Here is a 15,400-nt window from a genome sequence, read left to right as displayed (position 1 = left end):
GTGCCATGATATTATGGCCAAGGACGTACGGCCATAGGAAGCGCAGATCAGCTCGGGCGCGTCAACCTGGCCGAAGCCGTTCGCATGGCGGACGTATGGCGTGCACGAACTGCTGCTGAAGCTGCTGTGGCCGCATGCTACCACCGCGCCCGGGGGAACTTGAGAGCAATGCTGTTCTATTGCGGCTTTGTCGGCAATGAAGTTGACGACGACCCAGCATTGTGAGCTGAGGAGTCGTATGTCAGATCGTTCATCGCCCATTCGAGCATTGCGTTGCTCCCTGCAGACGGCTCTGGCCTGTTACTGAGCTGATCTTTTCCACAGCTCACACCGCAAAAGTTGCTACGGCAGGCATGCCGACAGAATAATATTTTGCCAAATTGTTCAGCAGGGCACAGGAATGAACACAAGCATCATGGCATTGTTGTGGGTTGAGCGCTGCTGTTGGACATTTTGACGGCATCAGAGCAGCTGTTCAATACTGCTTGCTATCGCGATTGTAGCTGGACATTGGACGCAGCGATACGTCGGCGGTTCTTGGCGATGAGTGCATCTCCGTCCCACCTCTGACGACAATTCGTTCGTCCCTGGAGTTTAATACAACAGCCCAAATACAGTCTTCTGAACGTCGCTTGCCCGAGGGAACGGGGAAAGTGACATTTGTGTCCATCCGCAGACGCGGCATAGAAAAGATTGAGCGAGCCAAGCTTGAAGGTCAGTTTGCAGATGAAGAGTGCGATTACAAACAATTTACGAGTCATGTGCCATTTGTACATGGAGCCAAGCAAGAACCGGACAGCATTTGAAGGCAGGATACGCTACTCAAGGAAACTTAGGAGTTGCCAACTCACCAGTGGCTTTGCGCCGTCTTCTGTTGATCCTTCAGATAAGTTCGACGACCCATGTGTGGGCTTGGTGCCTAGGCCGAGGCTGTTTCATCAATGCTGCCCGAGATCGCCTTAGACCCGCGCTTTGAAGGCACCAGCTCGTATGATAACCGGTTCCACTCCTCAAACTTGCTCTCAGCCAATTCACTCGTCATGTTGGGCATCAATCGCGTGTCCAGATACTCCTATTCGTACCAATCATCGAGTGAGTCAAAGCGCATCAACAACGATACAAGACCTATGCAACAGAACACAATAGATGCAAAACTCGAACCGAACCGACCTGGATGCTATTTTTGGTCTCAATGACATACTCATACCGCTGGAACTTGAGCGCATCCCGGACGTGCTCGCAGATCATGCGGTACTTGTGCACGAAGAGCATGCCCTCGGGCATGTACTCAGGGCGTTTTGCATTTGCCTTCTCCTCGCAAATCGCTCGGTTGCGCATGTAGACAAAGAGAGGCGGAATGCAAGGCAACTGCTCACAGTGGCGATTTTGCAGTCGCTCCAAGAGGTGGGGGCCTTTGTCAATGGCGATCTTCTGTATACTGGACAAAGCTTTGCTCATCTTGGGCTGCACGGGCGAATATTTGACCTCGTCAATGACTTGAACGACCAGAGTGTGGTCGACCGCCACTGCCACGCCCTTGGCCAGCTCAAAGTTGCCCAGCTGTAACAGAGCATCTGCCAGTCGGATCAGGAACTTGTAGTTACGCATGCGCTGCGTCGGGTCCCGGGTCATCAACACCATGCCCAAAGCCCAGTGTGTCACCTTTTCTGTCTTGATCGTCATGGAATTGATGTGGGGCGTCCGCTCTCCGCGCTCTTTCATCAGGAGCTCTGTTGGCCGTACACGAGCGTATGAGCGCCACATCCACAAGGTGAGCTGCTCTGCAATTGCCATGGGTTTGAGGTCGGTCAGACTAATGTCATGATACGACTGTGCTGCCAAAGTCCGCGCCACATTTCGAGACACAGATGGGCGTGCACGTGAGGGGCGCCGCAACTCCACAGAGGCCAGGTTTTCGACCCGCTGTGCAAGCAATTTGAGGACAGCATCTCGCTGCTGTGGGTCCATGTGTGCTTCTTGATTTTGCATGAAACGGCGCAGACGGTCCTCGAGCGTAACATCCTGGAAGAAATCGCCGTTGTACTGCAGCCAGGCGCGAAGACACACCAGCACGCGCGAGCGTACACAAGAAGCCACCTTTTGCTCATCGCCCGACATGTCTGGTCTGGGAAGATGGGCTTCAAAGCGCTCCACTAGGTGAGTTAGCAAAGCCTGGGCGGTGGTGAACAAGGGAAATGTGATGACCAAGGTCTTCTGCAACATTGGATCCATGTATTGTCAGAGGTGACGTGCTGAACCCATTGGGTCAATGTGGCGGCTTTGAGCACTGGTTGTTGATCGCGTTCCGCCTCAAAGTAGACGACCTCTGGCGGGCAGTACGAGCCTTCCATGTCCACGTACTGACTCTCATCTGAGTCAAAGGTATCTTCTCCAAGCCCTCCTATCTCACCGTCCGTTTCGCTCATCGAAGGATCATGGTCGCCCTGTGCCTGTGCCTCGTCTGGTTGGTACGCGGCCTCCATGTCCACGTAATGACTTGTGTCCAACTCAGAGTCTTGTCTTTCAGATCGTTTCGCCTCGTCTGCTTGAAGGCCGGCCAGACGTTTTGGGGCTGCGGTCAGCCTGTGCTGGTGACCCATTCTTTCACTTTCGCACACGTTCACGTCCAACACACAGAGGCATCCAAGCTCCTCCATGGTCAAAAGGAAAATGGAGCAAAGTGAAGATGGAAAGCAACCTCAAGCAAACCTCCAGAGAGAGAGAGAGAGAGAGAGAAAGAGAGGAAGAGAACTCCTCTCTGCTTGTGATCAGTTTTTATACAAGCAAGCATCAACCAATCGAATTTCTTTCTCCAATGCTACATGTGGTAGATTTGCTAATCTTCCCTTTTCTTTCTTTTCACAACGACACGTGTGACACAAGTCACACATAAGGAGTCTGATTCATTCAATTCATTGAGTGTAACGTTGGTCACACTCTGATGTTTGATGTTTGGTGTGTGTGCGTTTTTCTGTTTCCAATCGTCATGATGAAGCTGGAGCTCATGTCAGTGACGACCTTGGTGCTGCTGTTGGCAGTGGCCGTGGTGGTGCCTGCGACGGCGTCATTGGACCATCTGCCTCGAGGTGCTGCCCCCAAAGGTATGCAAATGCATTTGAATAAATGGGTAGGACACGGTTACTGATGAGGCGCGACAAGCCTTTCACATGGTCATCGGCTCCTTGCCCCACAGATGCGCCTCACTTTGCCGGCGACGCTTTTGCCTGTGACAACGGCAAATCCATCCCTATGGAGAGCGTCAATGACGAATTTTGCGACTGCGACGACGGCTCAGACGAACCTGGTACGTTTGTGCCTCTCGGCGTTTGCCTTAAAGGGGCTGCCATTGAGGCGAGCTCACGTTTGCTCCTCATGTCCTACCTGCATTAGGCACGTCGGCTTGTGCCAATGGCCACTTTTACTGCACTAACGAAGGGCATGAGCCGGCTTTAATGGTTAGCGGGCGGGTCAACGACGGTTTGTGTGACTGCTGTGACGGTTCGGATGAGTACAGTGGTCTTGTGGCCTGCCCCAACACCTGCGAGGAGCTGGGCCGTGCCGCTCGCGAAGCCGCCGAACGTGAGGCACAGCTGCAACGGGAAGGCTTTGCAACCCGTGTCCGCTTGGAAAATCAGGCCAAGCAAGAGATTCAGGTGAGCGTGATACAACCCAGTTGCTGCTACTTTTTCCGTGTGTTTCTGGCACACTCTCGCGTCGTGCCAAGCCAAGCCAAACATCACATGGTATGTCCTCATGATACATTATGAATAGGAGCGCAAGGAGCGCATTGCCGCTCTGGACAAAGAAATGGAGAGCCTGGAACGCCGTGTACAAGAGCTTGAAGCTGCCAAAACCGAAGCCGAGACCCCCGAAGCAGCAGCTAAGGAGGTCTTTGACAAGGACTGGGAAGGTAAGACAAATTGACTTTGATGCAATCCCAGCGGCCGCCTAATTCCTTTTGAGCTCAACCTTCCTGACCGGGGATGTGCTTGGTCTCTGTGGTGTGTGTGTGTGTGTGTGTGTGTGTGTGTGTGTGTGTGTGTGTGTGTGTGTGTGTGTGTGTGTGTGTGTGTGTGTGTGTGTGTGTGTGTGCGTTATAGCTACAATGCAAGCGCGGCGCTCTGAGGCCCATGCCAACACCTTTGACTTCCTGGACGTGAACAATGATCAGTCTCTTACGGCCGAAGAGCTGCTGCTTCATCCGGAACTGGCCAATGACGAGCAACAAGGCGTGAGTCTGCCAATCAATCTGACTCAATCGACCCGTGCTTGCTTCACAGGGTGGTGTTTTGTGTGAGCATGTCCTTCACCACGCCCTGTATTGTTCACGTCCATAGGTGACGATGAAGGATATTGAAGCATTGCTCGATGTGGACGACGATGGTTCACTGTCCGAAGCGGAACAGTCCGTCAGTCTGGATCACTTCAAAGAGCATCTATATTCTCACATTACCAAGGTCATGGCTGATAAGGACGGCGTCCATCCCGAGCCTTCTGACCCCAAGCCTGAGTACGACGAGGACATCAAGACCCTCATTGCCAGTGCGTTGAGAACGATTGAGAGTGTACCTCATGGCTTTGCTCAAAGGAAAGTGAGGGTAGTGCCGGCCAATTCACTACACCCTGCATCACTTTCGTGTTTAGACGCCGACGCAGCACGAACTGCCCATCGCGAGGCCGAGTCGCAGAAGCGGCTCAAGGAATCAGACCGCAAAAAACTCGAGAACGAGCTCAACTATGACACGGGAGATTCGCACGAATTTGCGCACATGATTAATCAATGCTATGAGCTTGAAGACCGCGAATACAAGTTAGTCTTTTTGTTTCGTTTGGCGTGCTTGCCTGTGTGGCCTTGTCCCCTTTCGATGAGGATCTTGACTCACGCTTCGCGAAACGTACAGATACAAGCTTTGCATGTTTGACAAGGTGACACAGGAGCCCAAGGCTGGAGGTCGCGCCACCAAGCTCGGGTAAGAGATTTGTATTCGACTGTGTACTCGAGTCCAAGCCAAGGCCCGCACTCACACTTGCTGTGCGCACTTCCTCGCCCTAGCAAATGGAATGGTTTTGTCGAGGGCAGCGACCGTACACGTGCCAAGTTTGACGACGGAGAAAAGTGCTGGAACGGCCCCAACCGCTCCTGCGAGGTTCGTTCGTTCGTTTGTGCCCAGCTGACGCGCTGTGGATTCACCACTGACTCCATGACTTTCCAGGTCCAGCTCAGCTGCGGGGCGGAGAACAAGGTTCTCGATGTAGCCGAGCCGAACCGTTGCGAATATGTGATGCGGTACGTGGCGGGTCTTCAAGTCAAACCGTCGCAAGCCTCGCTACTCGACAGTCTTTCAAGGGTTGAACTATCTGGACACTGCAAGTACCCGCCACTTTCTTTCCTAATGTGTTCGGCTGGTTTGTATGTAGAATGGAATCACCAGCAGTCTGCAAGCCCTTCCTTGCCATCGATCCAGCTGCACACGATGAGCTCTAAGTGCTCGTGGATGACACACTTCTTTTTCAAGGCGGTGGTTGCTCGTTCGTGCCGTAGCGCGCAGACTTTTGATTGGCAACCTATTTTGATGCATCTGTCAATTTCATCCGCCAATCACAAAGTTTTGTCGCATGTCACTGCATGGTCCGCTCACAATCGACCCATCTCAAAAAAGAAAGACGGTACGAGCAGGCAAACAGTGACCATGGGCACTTTAATGGCCGTAATCCCCCGCCTCAAATTTGGCCAATGAATAGTTTTCAGCCTTCACCTCTCGTCCGCTGAAGAACCGCCCATTCAAGGCTTTGATCGCCTCCTTTGCCGCTAAGGAATCCGCAAGCATTCAGTGAGCGAGACACAGTACACAAAGAATGCACGAGAATGAATCTGAGCGATAATTTGCACATCGAGCAAGGCATCCAATCTACAAGCAGTGTGTCATACCCGCGCTTGTGCCAAACTGAACAAAAATCTTGGCCATGTTGTCATCGCCCGGCTGAAAATTGGAGGATGACCCAACGAGCAAGGAACAAAAACATCAACATGAGGGTAGCAGACAGAAGCGCACACGGAGAACTTGGACTGCACTGCGAACATGGGTCCCAGTCTCGGAACACTCACGTGTTTTGTATCAATGACAATTTTCTCTGTGGTGCCAAAGTTGGTGCACTCTTCTCGGACCTAACATTATGGTCCGGTTCCGAGGATCCAATCAGTTTGGAGAAGGACCAGCGGGCCAAGAACAAACAAACAAACAAACCGAAAAAAAACAAAAAAACTACGAAAATGGCGACGAGCTCGTCACGGATGAGAGCAACAGGTGACTCACCTCGTCCTCGAGTTGATCATCCACCTCGTTGATGGGGACCATGTTCTTGAGCAAAATTACCGGTGATTCGAAGATGGCACGGTGGCGTGCCTGCATGAGCTTCTGACGTTCCTCGGCCGTCAACGTGACCTCATCCAAGTTGGCACTCTCTGCAAGGGGTTGGTTGACGAAACAAGTCCACACAAAACAAGAATATCAGCATGATAAAGTTAATCAGAATGACTGATCGGGAAGATGTGCTCGAACCTGCTTGAGCAGTAGCTGTCGTCGCCTCTGTTGCAGCCCCATTGGCTTCGGGAGTGCCATTCTGAGGGGCAGCGCTCTGTTCATCACCCAGTGAGCACAAGAAAAACACAACCACAAATACGGCGCTGTGACAACAATCCCGAATATTCTGATGACAGCTCATGGTTTGCAAAAAAATAGGCTGCGTGCGTACCGGTGGGGCAACGGCCCCCACTTTAGTGAGGACTGCGGTGGCAGCTTGACGCGCCGCGGCTTGTTGGGCAGCCAGTTGCGCTACGGCCCAAAAATTTAAGCAAAGAGTGAGGGCGAGGTGCTTCCGAAATTGAAGCCGCGTACCACGGAGCAACAGGGGAGTGGCGTACGAGGCAAGGCAGCTGGCTGCTTGGTGTTGTTGAAAATGTCGGCAATTTCGAACACTTCTTCTGGCTCGCTACACCAAGGTAAAAAAGATGAAACAGGCGGCGCATGAGGAGGATGTGTCCCAAACGCCATACAAAAAAGCGAGAGGGCGCGAGGGAGACATCCGAGGTCGTGTATCAAACCTGATGCCAATGGAAACACGGAGAAATTGGCCACCAAGGTCAAAGAGGTTCATGCTCTTGATGGCATCGGGCACGGACTTTTGCTCCTCAAAGTCGACCCATCCGTAGCCACGATGGTTGCCCTTGCCCTCGGCGCCGGGTGCCAGAATGACGCGCGTGACGGGCCCAAAGGATTCGAACACACTCTTAATCTCGAGCTCACCCAGGTCGGGATGAATGGAGGACACGTAGATGCGATGGGCCTCGGCCGCCTTGGCCGCCAGGGTTTCCAGATACGGCAGGGCCTGGGGTGCATTGTTGGGGCGGCCGATTTTGAGGGTGCGACCCTTGATGTTATAGCTAGTCATCTGCTCTAGGGCCAGCAGGGCAGCCTCGGGTGCATCGTACTCGACGAAGCAAAAGCCCTTGTGCTTGTTGAGCGCTTGGTCATAGGTGAAAGCACACTGTTGAATGGCGCCAAAGGGGCGAAAAGCCTCGGCAATCTCCTGTTCACCAGCGTCAAACGGGATGCCACCGACATAGACGCGGCCCAAAAGTTGAACGGCTTTGAGGCGCTGGGCACGCTCGTGTTGTTCCGGAGTCATGCCCACTGTACTCATGCCGGGCATGCCCATTCCAGGTGCACCCATGCCAGGAGTCCCCATCGGCGGAACCATGCCAGGCGCGCCCATGCCGGGCATCATCATGCCTGGTCGCATGCCTGGACCCCGCATACCAGGTCCCATCATACCAGGTGCACCCATGTTCATGGGGCCAGGACCAGGCATTGATGCAGGATTCAGGTTGCCCTGCCACAATGAAAACCGTAAAACGTGGGGTGAGGTGAGGTGCTCGATGTTGGCTTGGTGCTTCAGAATTTCCCTACCCCACCGTTCTGGTCACGTATGCGCATTGCAAAAGTGACATGGCGGCTGTACGCACCGTGGCCTCCTTGCCATAGTGCATCGAGGTGGTGGCCATGAAGCGAAAGGCGTTTTCCAGGCGCTCCTGCTGCTCAGCGCTCAGCGAAGCAGCAAGCTCGGGAGCGGCCTCGGGCATGGGCAATTGATTATCGCGCGCCATCTGCAGCAGCGACTGCCGACCCGAAATCTCGGCACTCATGACAACGGTTCTCAACGCAAATGCACAGCACCCGTGCGAGCAGACAGGTGGCTTGATGATTCGCAGGTTCAAGCCCCGACAAAGACCGCACCGACAACAAAATCCACTGAAAAACGAGAAAAAAAAAAAAAAAGTGAAACATAAAAAGGAGGAGAGAGAGATTTAGAGAGAGAAAGAGAGAGAGAGAAAGAGAGAGAAAGAGAGAGAGATTTCGAGATAGAGAGAGAGAGAGAGAGAGAGAGAGAGAGAGAGAGAGAGAGAGAGAGAGAGAGAGAGATTTTGAAGAGAGAGAGAGAGAGAGAGAGAGAGAGAGAGAGAGAGAGAGAGAGAGAGAGAGAGAGAGAGAGAGAGAGAGAGAGAGAGAGAAAGAGAGAGAGATTTAGAGAGAGAGAGAGAGATTTAGAGAGAGAGAGAGAGAGATTTAGAGAGAGAGAGAGAGAGATTTAGAGAGAGTTTGAGAGAGAGAGAGAGGGAGAGCGCGCGATAAAATGAGCGCTCGCCTTTTGTAGTTGGGAAGCCTGTTTGACCACCTGGTGGTAGATGGGGGCGCCGGGAAGGCATGAAATAGGAGACAGGTGCTGCTGTTAATGAATTTCATGTTTTTGACCATTTTTTTGTTGTTTGAAAAGGGAGACGGATAGAGGTGATATCTTCAAAGAGGACATGAGACACAAACGAAATGGAAAGCAACGCGGAAAAGACCTTTGTACGAACACGAACAACGCGGAATACACTAAAGCGAAGTTTATTCCTCGCCGACAATGCATGCCTCAAAGTCCGCAAAGCTGACCTGTAAAACACAACCAGAGCAACAATGATAGGCAAATGTGAGAAGCCCGAACTCGATGGCCAACACAATCAGATACAGGTAGGTATGCAGGAGAAAGCTCGGTACTGACTGCGCCGGAGCCCGACTTGTCGATCGAGCTGATCATGTCATCCAGATCCTATGGGACGTCATTCGGGTCAAGATGAGCTGATTTGCCATCACAGCGGCACTGCGGGCTGGATGGACGAAACACACACAAGCACAGACACAGACACAGACACCCCCTCTCTCTTTCACACACAGAACAACAACAACAAAAATAAGGCATGCAATGGAGGACAAACCTTGTCGTCGAACTTCTCGCCGAGCGCGGACATGATCTCCTGCAGCTCCGACTTGGAGATGGAGCCGCTGCAATGAAGAGCAACGCGGGAGGGCACGTGCATGAGGCATAGGCGGCAGGCATGGCAAGAAACCATAAGCGATATAAAATCAGATGGCGTGCTAAACCACATACCTGCCACTCTTGTTGAAGAGGGCAAAAGTCTCCTTGACCTCCTTGGCGGTCTCAGTGCCGTTCTTGGACATCATCTTCATGAACTCGGCAAAGTCGACAGCGTTCTTGCCTGCATACACGATCAAGCCAAAGTGTGCGGGAACCAAAATGAGTGGAGGAGCGATGGAAAGCCCTCTAGGCGGATATCAGAAAAGCAGTCAAAGAAAGGCCTTGTGATATCTCCATTGGTTCTCAACAACGCACCAGAGCCATCAACCTCAGTGATCATGTTCTTGAGCTCATCATCCGAGGGCTCGAGGCCAATGGCACTGCAAAAAACGGAACAGGGTCCATGAGTCAAAAAAACCAAAAAAAAAAAAAAAAACCACAACAACAAATAAAAACAACTTGGAAAGCAGCCGCAGCTCACCGCATGACACGGCCAAGGTTGGCAACGTCAATGACAGACTTGTTGTCCTTGTCAAAGAGGGAGAAGGCCTCCTTGAAGTTCTCAACCATAGCCATGGAGTACGCCATTGTAGCGGTCAGTGCAGGGAGAAAGAAAAAGAGAAGATGAAAACTACACAAGAGCGGCCCAAACAAGAACGTGTGAGTCATGCGTGCTGAGAAAGCAGTCCCAAATCAACAAGAGACCCGCCATCGTCTGATGCCATGAATAATGGAGGCCAGAAGGCAAGTGGCAAGAGGTCCATCCATCACCGCTCGCAAAAAAACCAAGCGATGAACAGACCCGCCGAGCCAAGCACAACCACGCAGTCACAAGCACATCATCAACCCCCTCCCCCACAACAAGAAAACGACGAGGCACGGAAACGACGACAAGCTGATATTGCGGCCAGGTGTTGGAACTGTGCTGATCAGATCAAGAGGCAGCCCGTCTTCACAGCAAGTCAAGGCCAACAACTTGAGGCTGACCAACAGCCCGCACAACTCGAGTCAACGCAACGCTGCACCACACCAACGTGCCCTTTAGGACCTTGACAGGTACATAACTGCCCATCCCAGACAGAGATGCCACGCGCAAGAAACCAGGGCAGATTTCGGATCCCAGGCAAGACATCAGACCCCGGCTGCCATTTGCGGCCCAAAGGGCAACAGAGGGGAAGGAGAGGGAAGCACTGACTGACTGACGACTTACTCACAACAACAGGAAAACACAACAAAAAGAACAAAAAGAACAAAAAGAATGCAAAGAGGGGGGAGGGGCCAGTGGTGACTGTGTGCACAAAGGCGAAAGGGAAGAGGTGGGCGGAGACATTTTTGCTACCAGGTGTAACTGTCGACATTAATTTTTGGGCTTTGAGTGAATGGGAAGCGGGCGAGCGATAAGTCTGTATAGGCTTGGGCTTGCTTTTTCTTGTTGAAACACATACAAATTCCTGTGTGGTTTTTCCGCTCCACGTCTTCATGATGATGACACGAAAAAAGATGACAAATTCCCGAAAGGAAAGGGTTGCTGTCACTGCCTTCGCACATCTGGAATGGGGATGATGTGGTGGCATCTCGGAAACACGGGGAAGGCGGCGGCGGGAAAACCAGGGGTGGGGGACGATTGGACCGGGACTGGGGCACAGCCCCCTTCCGGATCAATGAATTCGTGGCACAGCCAGAGGTGGGAGGGCAAAGAAAGAATAAAGAAAAGTGAACAGAAACCAAGAGTCCACGCTTTGAGGCAGAAGCGCGGTTGGCGGCGGTGAACACGGCTCGATGGGGAGCCAAAGCCACCAAGAAAAACAAGAAAAAGAAGAAAGAAAGAGGCCTTTGGGGTGTTCAGGCAGCACGTTGCCCGCGCACTAGCGTGATGTGAACCGCAGAAACAGGTCGCTGAGCTGTCTTGGGGAGGGCAAACTATGACACCAGGCCAACCAGGCGATGAGACTGGAAAATGAATGGTGCAGCGGTTCTAGTCGGCACGTCACGACGCACCGGGTCATCCGGGGGGAGATCATCCACGAGCGCGACTGTATCCGTGGCCACGGTCATCTGTAATCGGTTCAAGCGAGCCGTGGGTAGCGGTGAGCAACAACGCTGGACATCCGTGGTCGCAAGCCGTAGCATCGTACCTCGCCCCCGAATTCACGGTGTAGCTGCAGAGCCAAATTGATGCAGCGGTTGATGGCAGCATTCAGGCCATGTAGGACCACACGGCTCTCCCTGTCTCAGCAAGCGATGCGACAGGCAAGGGAATAAGAGCACAACACGCGTATCCATCACCACCATGCTTGAGTGCATGGGTGTACAGCCTGGTAAGATACCACCCACCCGCTCATGAGCAGCTGGCGAGCTCGTTGCAGCTGTGCTGCAAAGGGCGAATTGCGTCCAATGTAAATGTCCTCTGGGCGCGCCACTGGGCGGGGAGGTGGGCGCTTGCCCCTATTCGGAGGGCCATCTAGATGGGGAGGTGTCGCACCAGACACCGTGTGTCAGCCAAGGTCCATTCATCCGTCGACGCAATGCACCCACTGCATCACAACCAAAATGATCTCACCTCGGCGCTTGTCGCCTATGGAATCAAGATGCCGCGAAAAGCGGGTTCAGGGGCAGTTGGAAGTCAGGCCATTCGACAGACCACAAACAGGCAGCACGTCGGTGGCAATGGTGTAACAGCAGCGAGACTCACCTTTTTTTGCTGGGGAGCGACTCGTGGCTTTGCTACCATCACCCTTGGCACCAGACTTTGCTCCAGTCTTGCGTGGTGTACCAGCGCTACCTCCCTTGGCGCGCTTAGACCCCTCCGCTCCGCCGCCACCGGCGCGCCCCTTCCCCGCTGCTTCCATACTCGAGCTGGCCCACCTGGCCCTCTGCAAGCTTCAACGCGGATCGCCAGTCCAGCACCCCAGCCCACAGATAAAAATCCTCAACTAACCACCCCCCAAATCTCTGCACATCCGCCACTCGAGACCCCCCGCGCTGCCGTTTGAACTCGAGTCAGATGCGCGATAACTCGAGAAATGAGCCAGCTACAGTTGACGAAAACAGTGAGCTTTCTTTTCGAGGAGACTTGAAAAACCGTTTTTTTTCCTTTTTTCCTCTCTCACACACGAAGGAGCGGACAGTTGATCGCGGCTTGTTCCAAACGGCAGCCCTCCCTGGTGGACCTCGTCGCTGAGGGTGTGTAACAGAGGCCTTGGTGCTGCTGTGGCGTTGAAAGGGCGTGGCGGGCGGCTGTTGGGGAGTCTATCGTGGCTGGGCGAGCCGCGAGAGGGTGTACAACAGCTGTGGAGAGGAGCAGGACGCGGTACCGCGATCGTCAAGCGCGCGTCTTTATTGGATGATCATGGGAGCTCTGGAGGAACTGCAGGCGTCCTTACGCACCGAGCTTGAGACGAGCGGCCTTCTGGCGCGCACTCAGGTTGGCGCCTGGCTTGGATCTTGACTCTGTGGTCAAAATGCTGTCGCATATTTGGAGATTTGCGGTCTTGCTTTGCTCACAATCGTCATCGCCAAATGTTAGGCTGAGCTGCGCGCAGCGATTTTTGGTCGGCTGAAACTCAACAAAAAGCTACCCACGACCCCAGCTCAAGAGAAGCTCAATGACCTCCAACGTGAAGATCCCGGTTAGCTGCTGCGTCTGATACACCATGCTGTTCTAGCCCCCCCGCGCCCTTCTCACCTCAAGCATATGTGACATTGTTCTTGTTGGCGACGCAGGTCATCATGTGCTATCGCTCATTCACGAAGCCCTGGTCGCCCTGCAGCTGGACGCAACGGCCAAAGTCCTAGTCGCAGAAACAAACGTTCAAGTCCGTGTCCCTGTTTTTTTTTTTCAAAAGTGCCTTCGAAAGACCACGTCCGTCTCTTCACAGAGCTCATTTTCGTGGGGGTTTTGACGCCGAATGAATAGATGCTACCTCGCGCCGAGCTTTCCACGGCGCTCGGCGGCGTGACCGCTCAGAATCAAATGCCTTTATTGGTTGGATTGCTTGCCTCAAAGGCCGAGCAAGGAACTTCTGTGGACCGTGTTCAGGCCATTGCCGCTTCTTCCGCATTACTGGGCACTTCCAGCCGACGCGCGTCTCAGCCTGCCGAGCGCCCCGAACCGGCGCCGCGGCCCCAGGGATTGCACAGCCCTGGTGGCCCTTCGAACACATCTGCCAGCAACACCTCCATGTCTCGGCCCGAACCAGCGCCCCGCCCCAGCCTAACTCACAACTCACTCAGCCCACCGCGTTCAGCCCGCTCCAGCTTGGATCCGGCCGGGCCCCTGAGTGAGCCAGAACCGGAGGAACAGTTGCAACTGAGTGCGTTACCGCATCGCGCACCAGCAGATGCTGCGTGTTTCTCTCCGAGTCCTCACTGCCGCTGTGTTTGTGCTCGCCATGGTCTAGGCATGACGACAATCAATGCTGCCTCCGCCGCCAATGCCACTTTTCTCACGCAGGCGAGCGATGACGAGGACTTTAGCGAAAAAATAAAGCAGAGCCCGGCGCCTGGATCCCCACCCACCCACAATGCATCGGCACCACAGCACAGTGGCATGGCTGATAAGGCCCAGGCACGCGGCTCGTTTGGCTCGCAAGGGTCACCAGCCTCGGGGGCCTCCGTGGTGGCTAGCGAACCCCTGTCGGAACCGCTTTCTGAGATTTTGGATACCAACAACTCCCTTTCCGGTTCTTTCCAGGCCCCAGACTTTGGCTCTCAAACACCCTCAGTTGCCTCGCCTAGTCTTCGCGACGATAATCGCACACCAACAAACGAGCCTCGCCGTCCCTCCACTGACCGCACTCCCGTCAGTGGTGGCTCGCCCGTCGGCTCTCACGCAAATTCTGCTAGTGGGGGCCCAGGCTACGACCAAGACCAGTTTGAGGCCGATCGTCAGCGCTTGGCCGATATCGATCGCCGCCTGGCCGAGTTTCAGGCCCGAAGAAGTAGTCAAGGTATGACTCATGTCTTTTGCCAGTCTGTATAGACTCTGCAGTCTGTATAGACTCTGCAGCATGTTCTCACTGTGAGAGGTGTGTGTCTCTTCTTGGTGCAGAAGCTTCACCAAAAAGCAGCAGTCACACGTCGCCCCGTTCGCAAGCTTTGTCCCAACCTGACCGGGCCCCAGGCTCGGCAGCCCTTGCCTACGAAGATGATTTTGAGCCACCGTATGTGCTTGCCGCGCGCACCAATTTTGTGCAGCACGGCTGCGCTCACACCTTCTACTTTCACGCCATGCTTGCCGCCGTCTCGCAGGAGCATGAACAACGAGAGTGCGCTCAGTGCCGTATCCAGCATTCCCGAGGAGAGCATGGGCCAGTTTTCCGCCCTCTCCAACCTCTCCAACGGCCTCGGTAGTGACGGTTTGAATAGCGAGAACAATGGCAGTGGCTTTAGTCTGGTACGCCTTGCCTGCATCGACTCACGCACCATCCTGTGTCGGTGGATCCCGCTCAATAATATTGTGTGTGCCCAATGTCGCGTCGCCGTCATATAGGGCTCTGCCTATACTTCAGACTTCACGCTTGCCTCAGACATGTCACGCAACGATTACAGCTTTGGTGTGGATCTCAAGTGACAGTAGAACATCGCACCGCTTACTCATCCTTCTCCACAAACTGCAAACAGCCGCGGCTTGGCCTGGTGCGACAAATTTGAATTACGCCGTAAGCAAACAGCAAAATCAGACCCTGACTCTCTGCCTGATATGAATAGCATGCCGCATAAAACACCAGTCGTCGGCTGACATCGCGGGATGAAACACTCGACTCAATTCTGATGATGACTATCATGCTGCTTGTTTCAAACAAGTTGGGGCGACGCAGTCGCTGAAATCGTGCCAACTACCACCGTGGTCTTTTACGCACATCCGCTCGCAAGTCCATTGCCGTATGAATACAGCGTGCTGGTCAGAATGAGTCCCCCGCTTTCATGGCAGCACGGACTTTTTTTTGGTGCTGCTCGAACGAGCGACCAGATAGACCAGAAG

The 15,400-nt window shown here is 53.7% G+C and overlaps 6 protein-coding genes across 6 annotated transcripts; 2 read left to right on the top strand and 4 right to left on the bottom strand.

Moving 5' to 3' along the window:
- Positions 1–919: 919 nt before the first annotated feature.
- On the bottom strand, positions 920–2,657 carry MONBRDRAFT_22657 (uncharacterized protein; the record flags this gene model as incomplete). Its single annotated transcript, XM_001742873.1, has 4 exons — positions 920–1,072; positions 1,171–2,043; positions 2,068–2,172; positions 2,259–2,657. The coding sequence occupies 4 exons, from the start codon at positions 2,655–2,657 to the stop codon at positions 920–922; spliced, it is 1,530 nt and encodes a 509-aa protein (XP_001742925.1).
- A 332-nt stretch (positions 2,658–2,989) lies between these two features.
- MONBRDRAFT_31090 (uncharacterized protein) lies at positions 2,990–5,603 on the top strand (the record flags this gene model as incomplete). Its single annotated transcript, XM_001743190.1, has 11 exons — positions 2,990–3,101; positions 3,194–3,304; positions 3,391–3,743; positions 3,772–3,910; positions 4,101–4,231; positions 4,338–4,542; positions 4,645–4,810; positions 4,902–4,970; positions 5,054–5,147; positions 5,214–5,287; positions 5,419–5,603. The coding sequence occupies 11 exons, from the start codon at positions 2,990–2,992 to the stop codon at positions 5,483–5,485; spliced, it is 1,521 nt and encodes a 506-aa protein (XP_001743242.1). The 3' UTR covers positions 5,486–5,603.
- Positions 5,604–6,990: 1,387 nt separating this feature from the next.
- Positions 6,991–7,686, bottom strand: MONBRDRAFT_17439 (uncharacterized protein; the record flags this gene model as incomplete). Its single annotated transcript, XM_001742872.1, has 1 exon — positions 6,991–7,686. The coding sequence occupies one exon, from the start codon at positions 7,684–7,686 to the stop codon at positions 6,991–6,993; it is 696 nt and encodes a 231-aa protein (XP_001742924.1).
- Positions 7,687–8,780: 1,094 nt separating this feature from the next.
- On the bottom strand, positions 8,781–10,627 carry MONBRDRAFT_35758 (uncharacterized protein). The gene is made up of 7 exons (XM_001742871.1): positions 10,613–10,627; positions 9,899–10,048; positions 9,733–9,797; positions 9,490–9,598; positions 9,317–9,383; positions 9,103–9,150; positions 8,781–8,993 (listed from the first exon to the last, which is right to left on the bottom strand). The coding sequence occupies exons 2-7, from the start codon at positions 10,003–10,005 to the stop codon at positions 8,949–8,951; spliced, it is 441 nt and encodes a 146-aa protein (XP_001742923.1). The 5' UTR covers positions 10,006–10,048; positions 10,613–10,627; the 3' UTR covers positions 8,781–8,948.
- Positions 10,628–11,039: 412 nt separating this feature from the next.
- Positions 11,040–12,428, bottom strand: MONBRDRAFT_31087 (uncharacterized protein). Its single transcript, XM_001742870.1, has 6 exons — positions 12,110–12,428; positions 11,978–11,992; positions 11,752–11,878; positions 11,553–11,643; positions 11,416–11,472; positions 11,040–11,337 (listed from the first exon to the last, which is right to left on the bottom strand). The coding sequence occupies exons 1-6, from the start codon at positions 12,264–12,266 to the stop codon at positions 11,260–11,262; spliced, it is 525 nt and encodes a 174-aa protein (XP_001742922.1). The 5' UTR covers positions 12,267–12,428; the 3' UTR covers positions 11,040–11,259.
- A 338-nt stretch (positions 12,429–12,766) lies between these two features.
- On the top strand, positions 12,767–14,989 carry MONBRDRAFT_22652 (uncharacterized protein; the record flags this gene model as incomplete). The annotated part of the gene is made up of 8 exons (XM_001743189.1): positions 12,767–12,841; positions 12,944–13,046; positions 13,141–13,232; positions 13,334–13,730; positions 13,818–14,366; positions 14,468–14,579; positions 14,668–14,812; positions 14,909–14,989. 8 exons carry the CDS (start codon positions 12,767–12,769, stop codon positions 14,987–14,989), a joined length of 1,554 nt encoding a protein of 517 aa, XP_001743241.1.
- Positions 14,990–15,400: the final 411 nt, after the last annotated feature.

This window comes from Monosiga brevicollis, genomic scaffold, assembly GCF_000002865.3.
Source record: "Monosiga brevicollis MX1 MONBRscaffold_3 genomic scaffold, whole genome shotgun sequence".
Taxonomy (NCBI): Eukaryota; class Choanoflagellata; order Craspedida; family Salpingoecidae; genus Monosiga; species Monosiga brevicollis.
The sequence above is the reverse complement of the archived record's forward strand: the minus strand, read 5'-3'. Positions and strand labels throughout refer to the sequence as shown.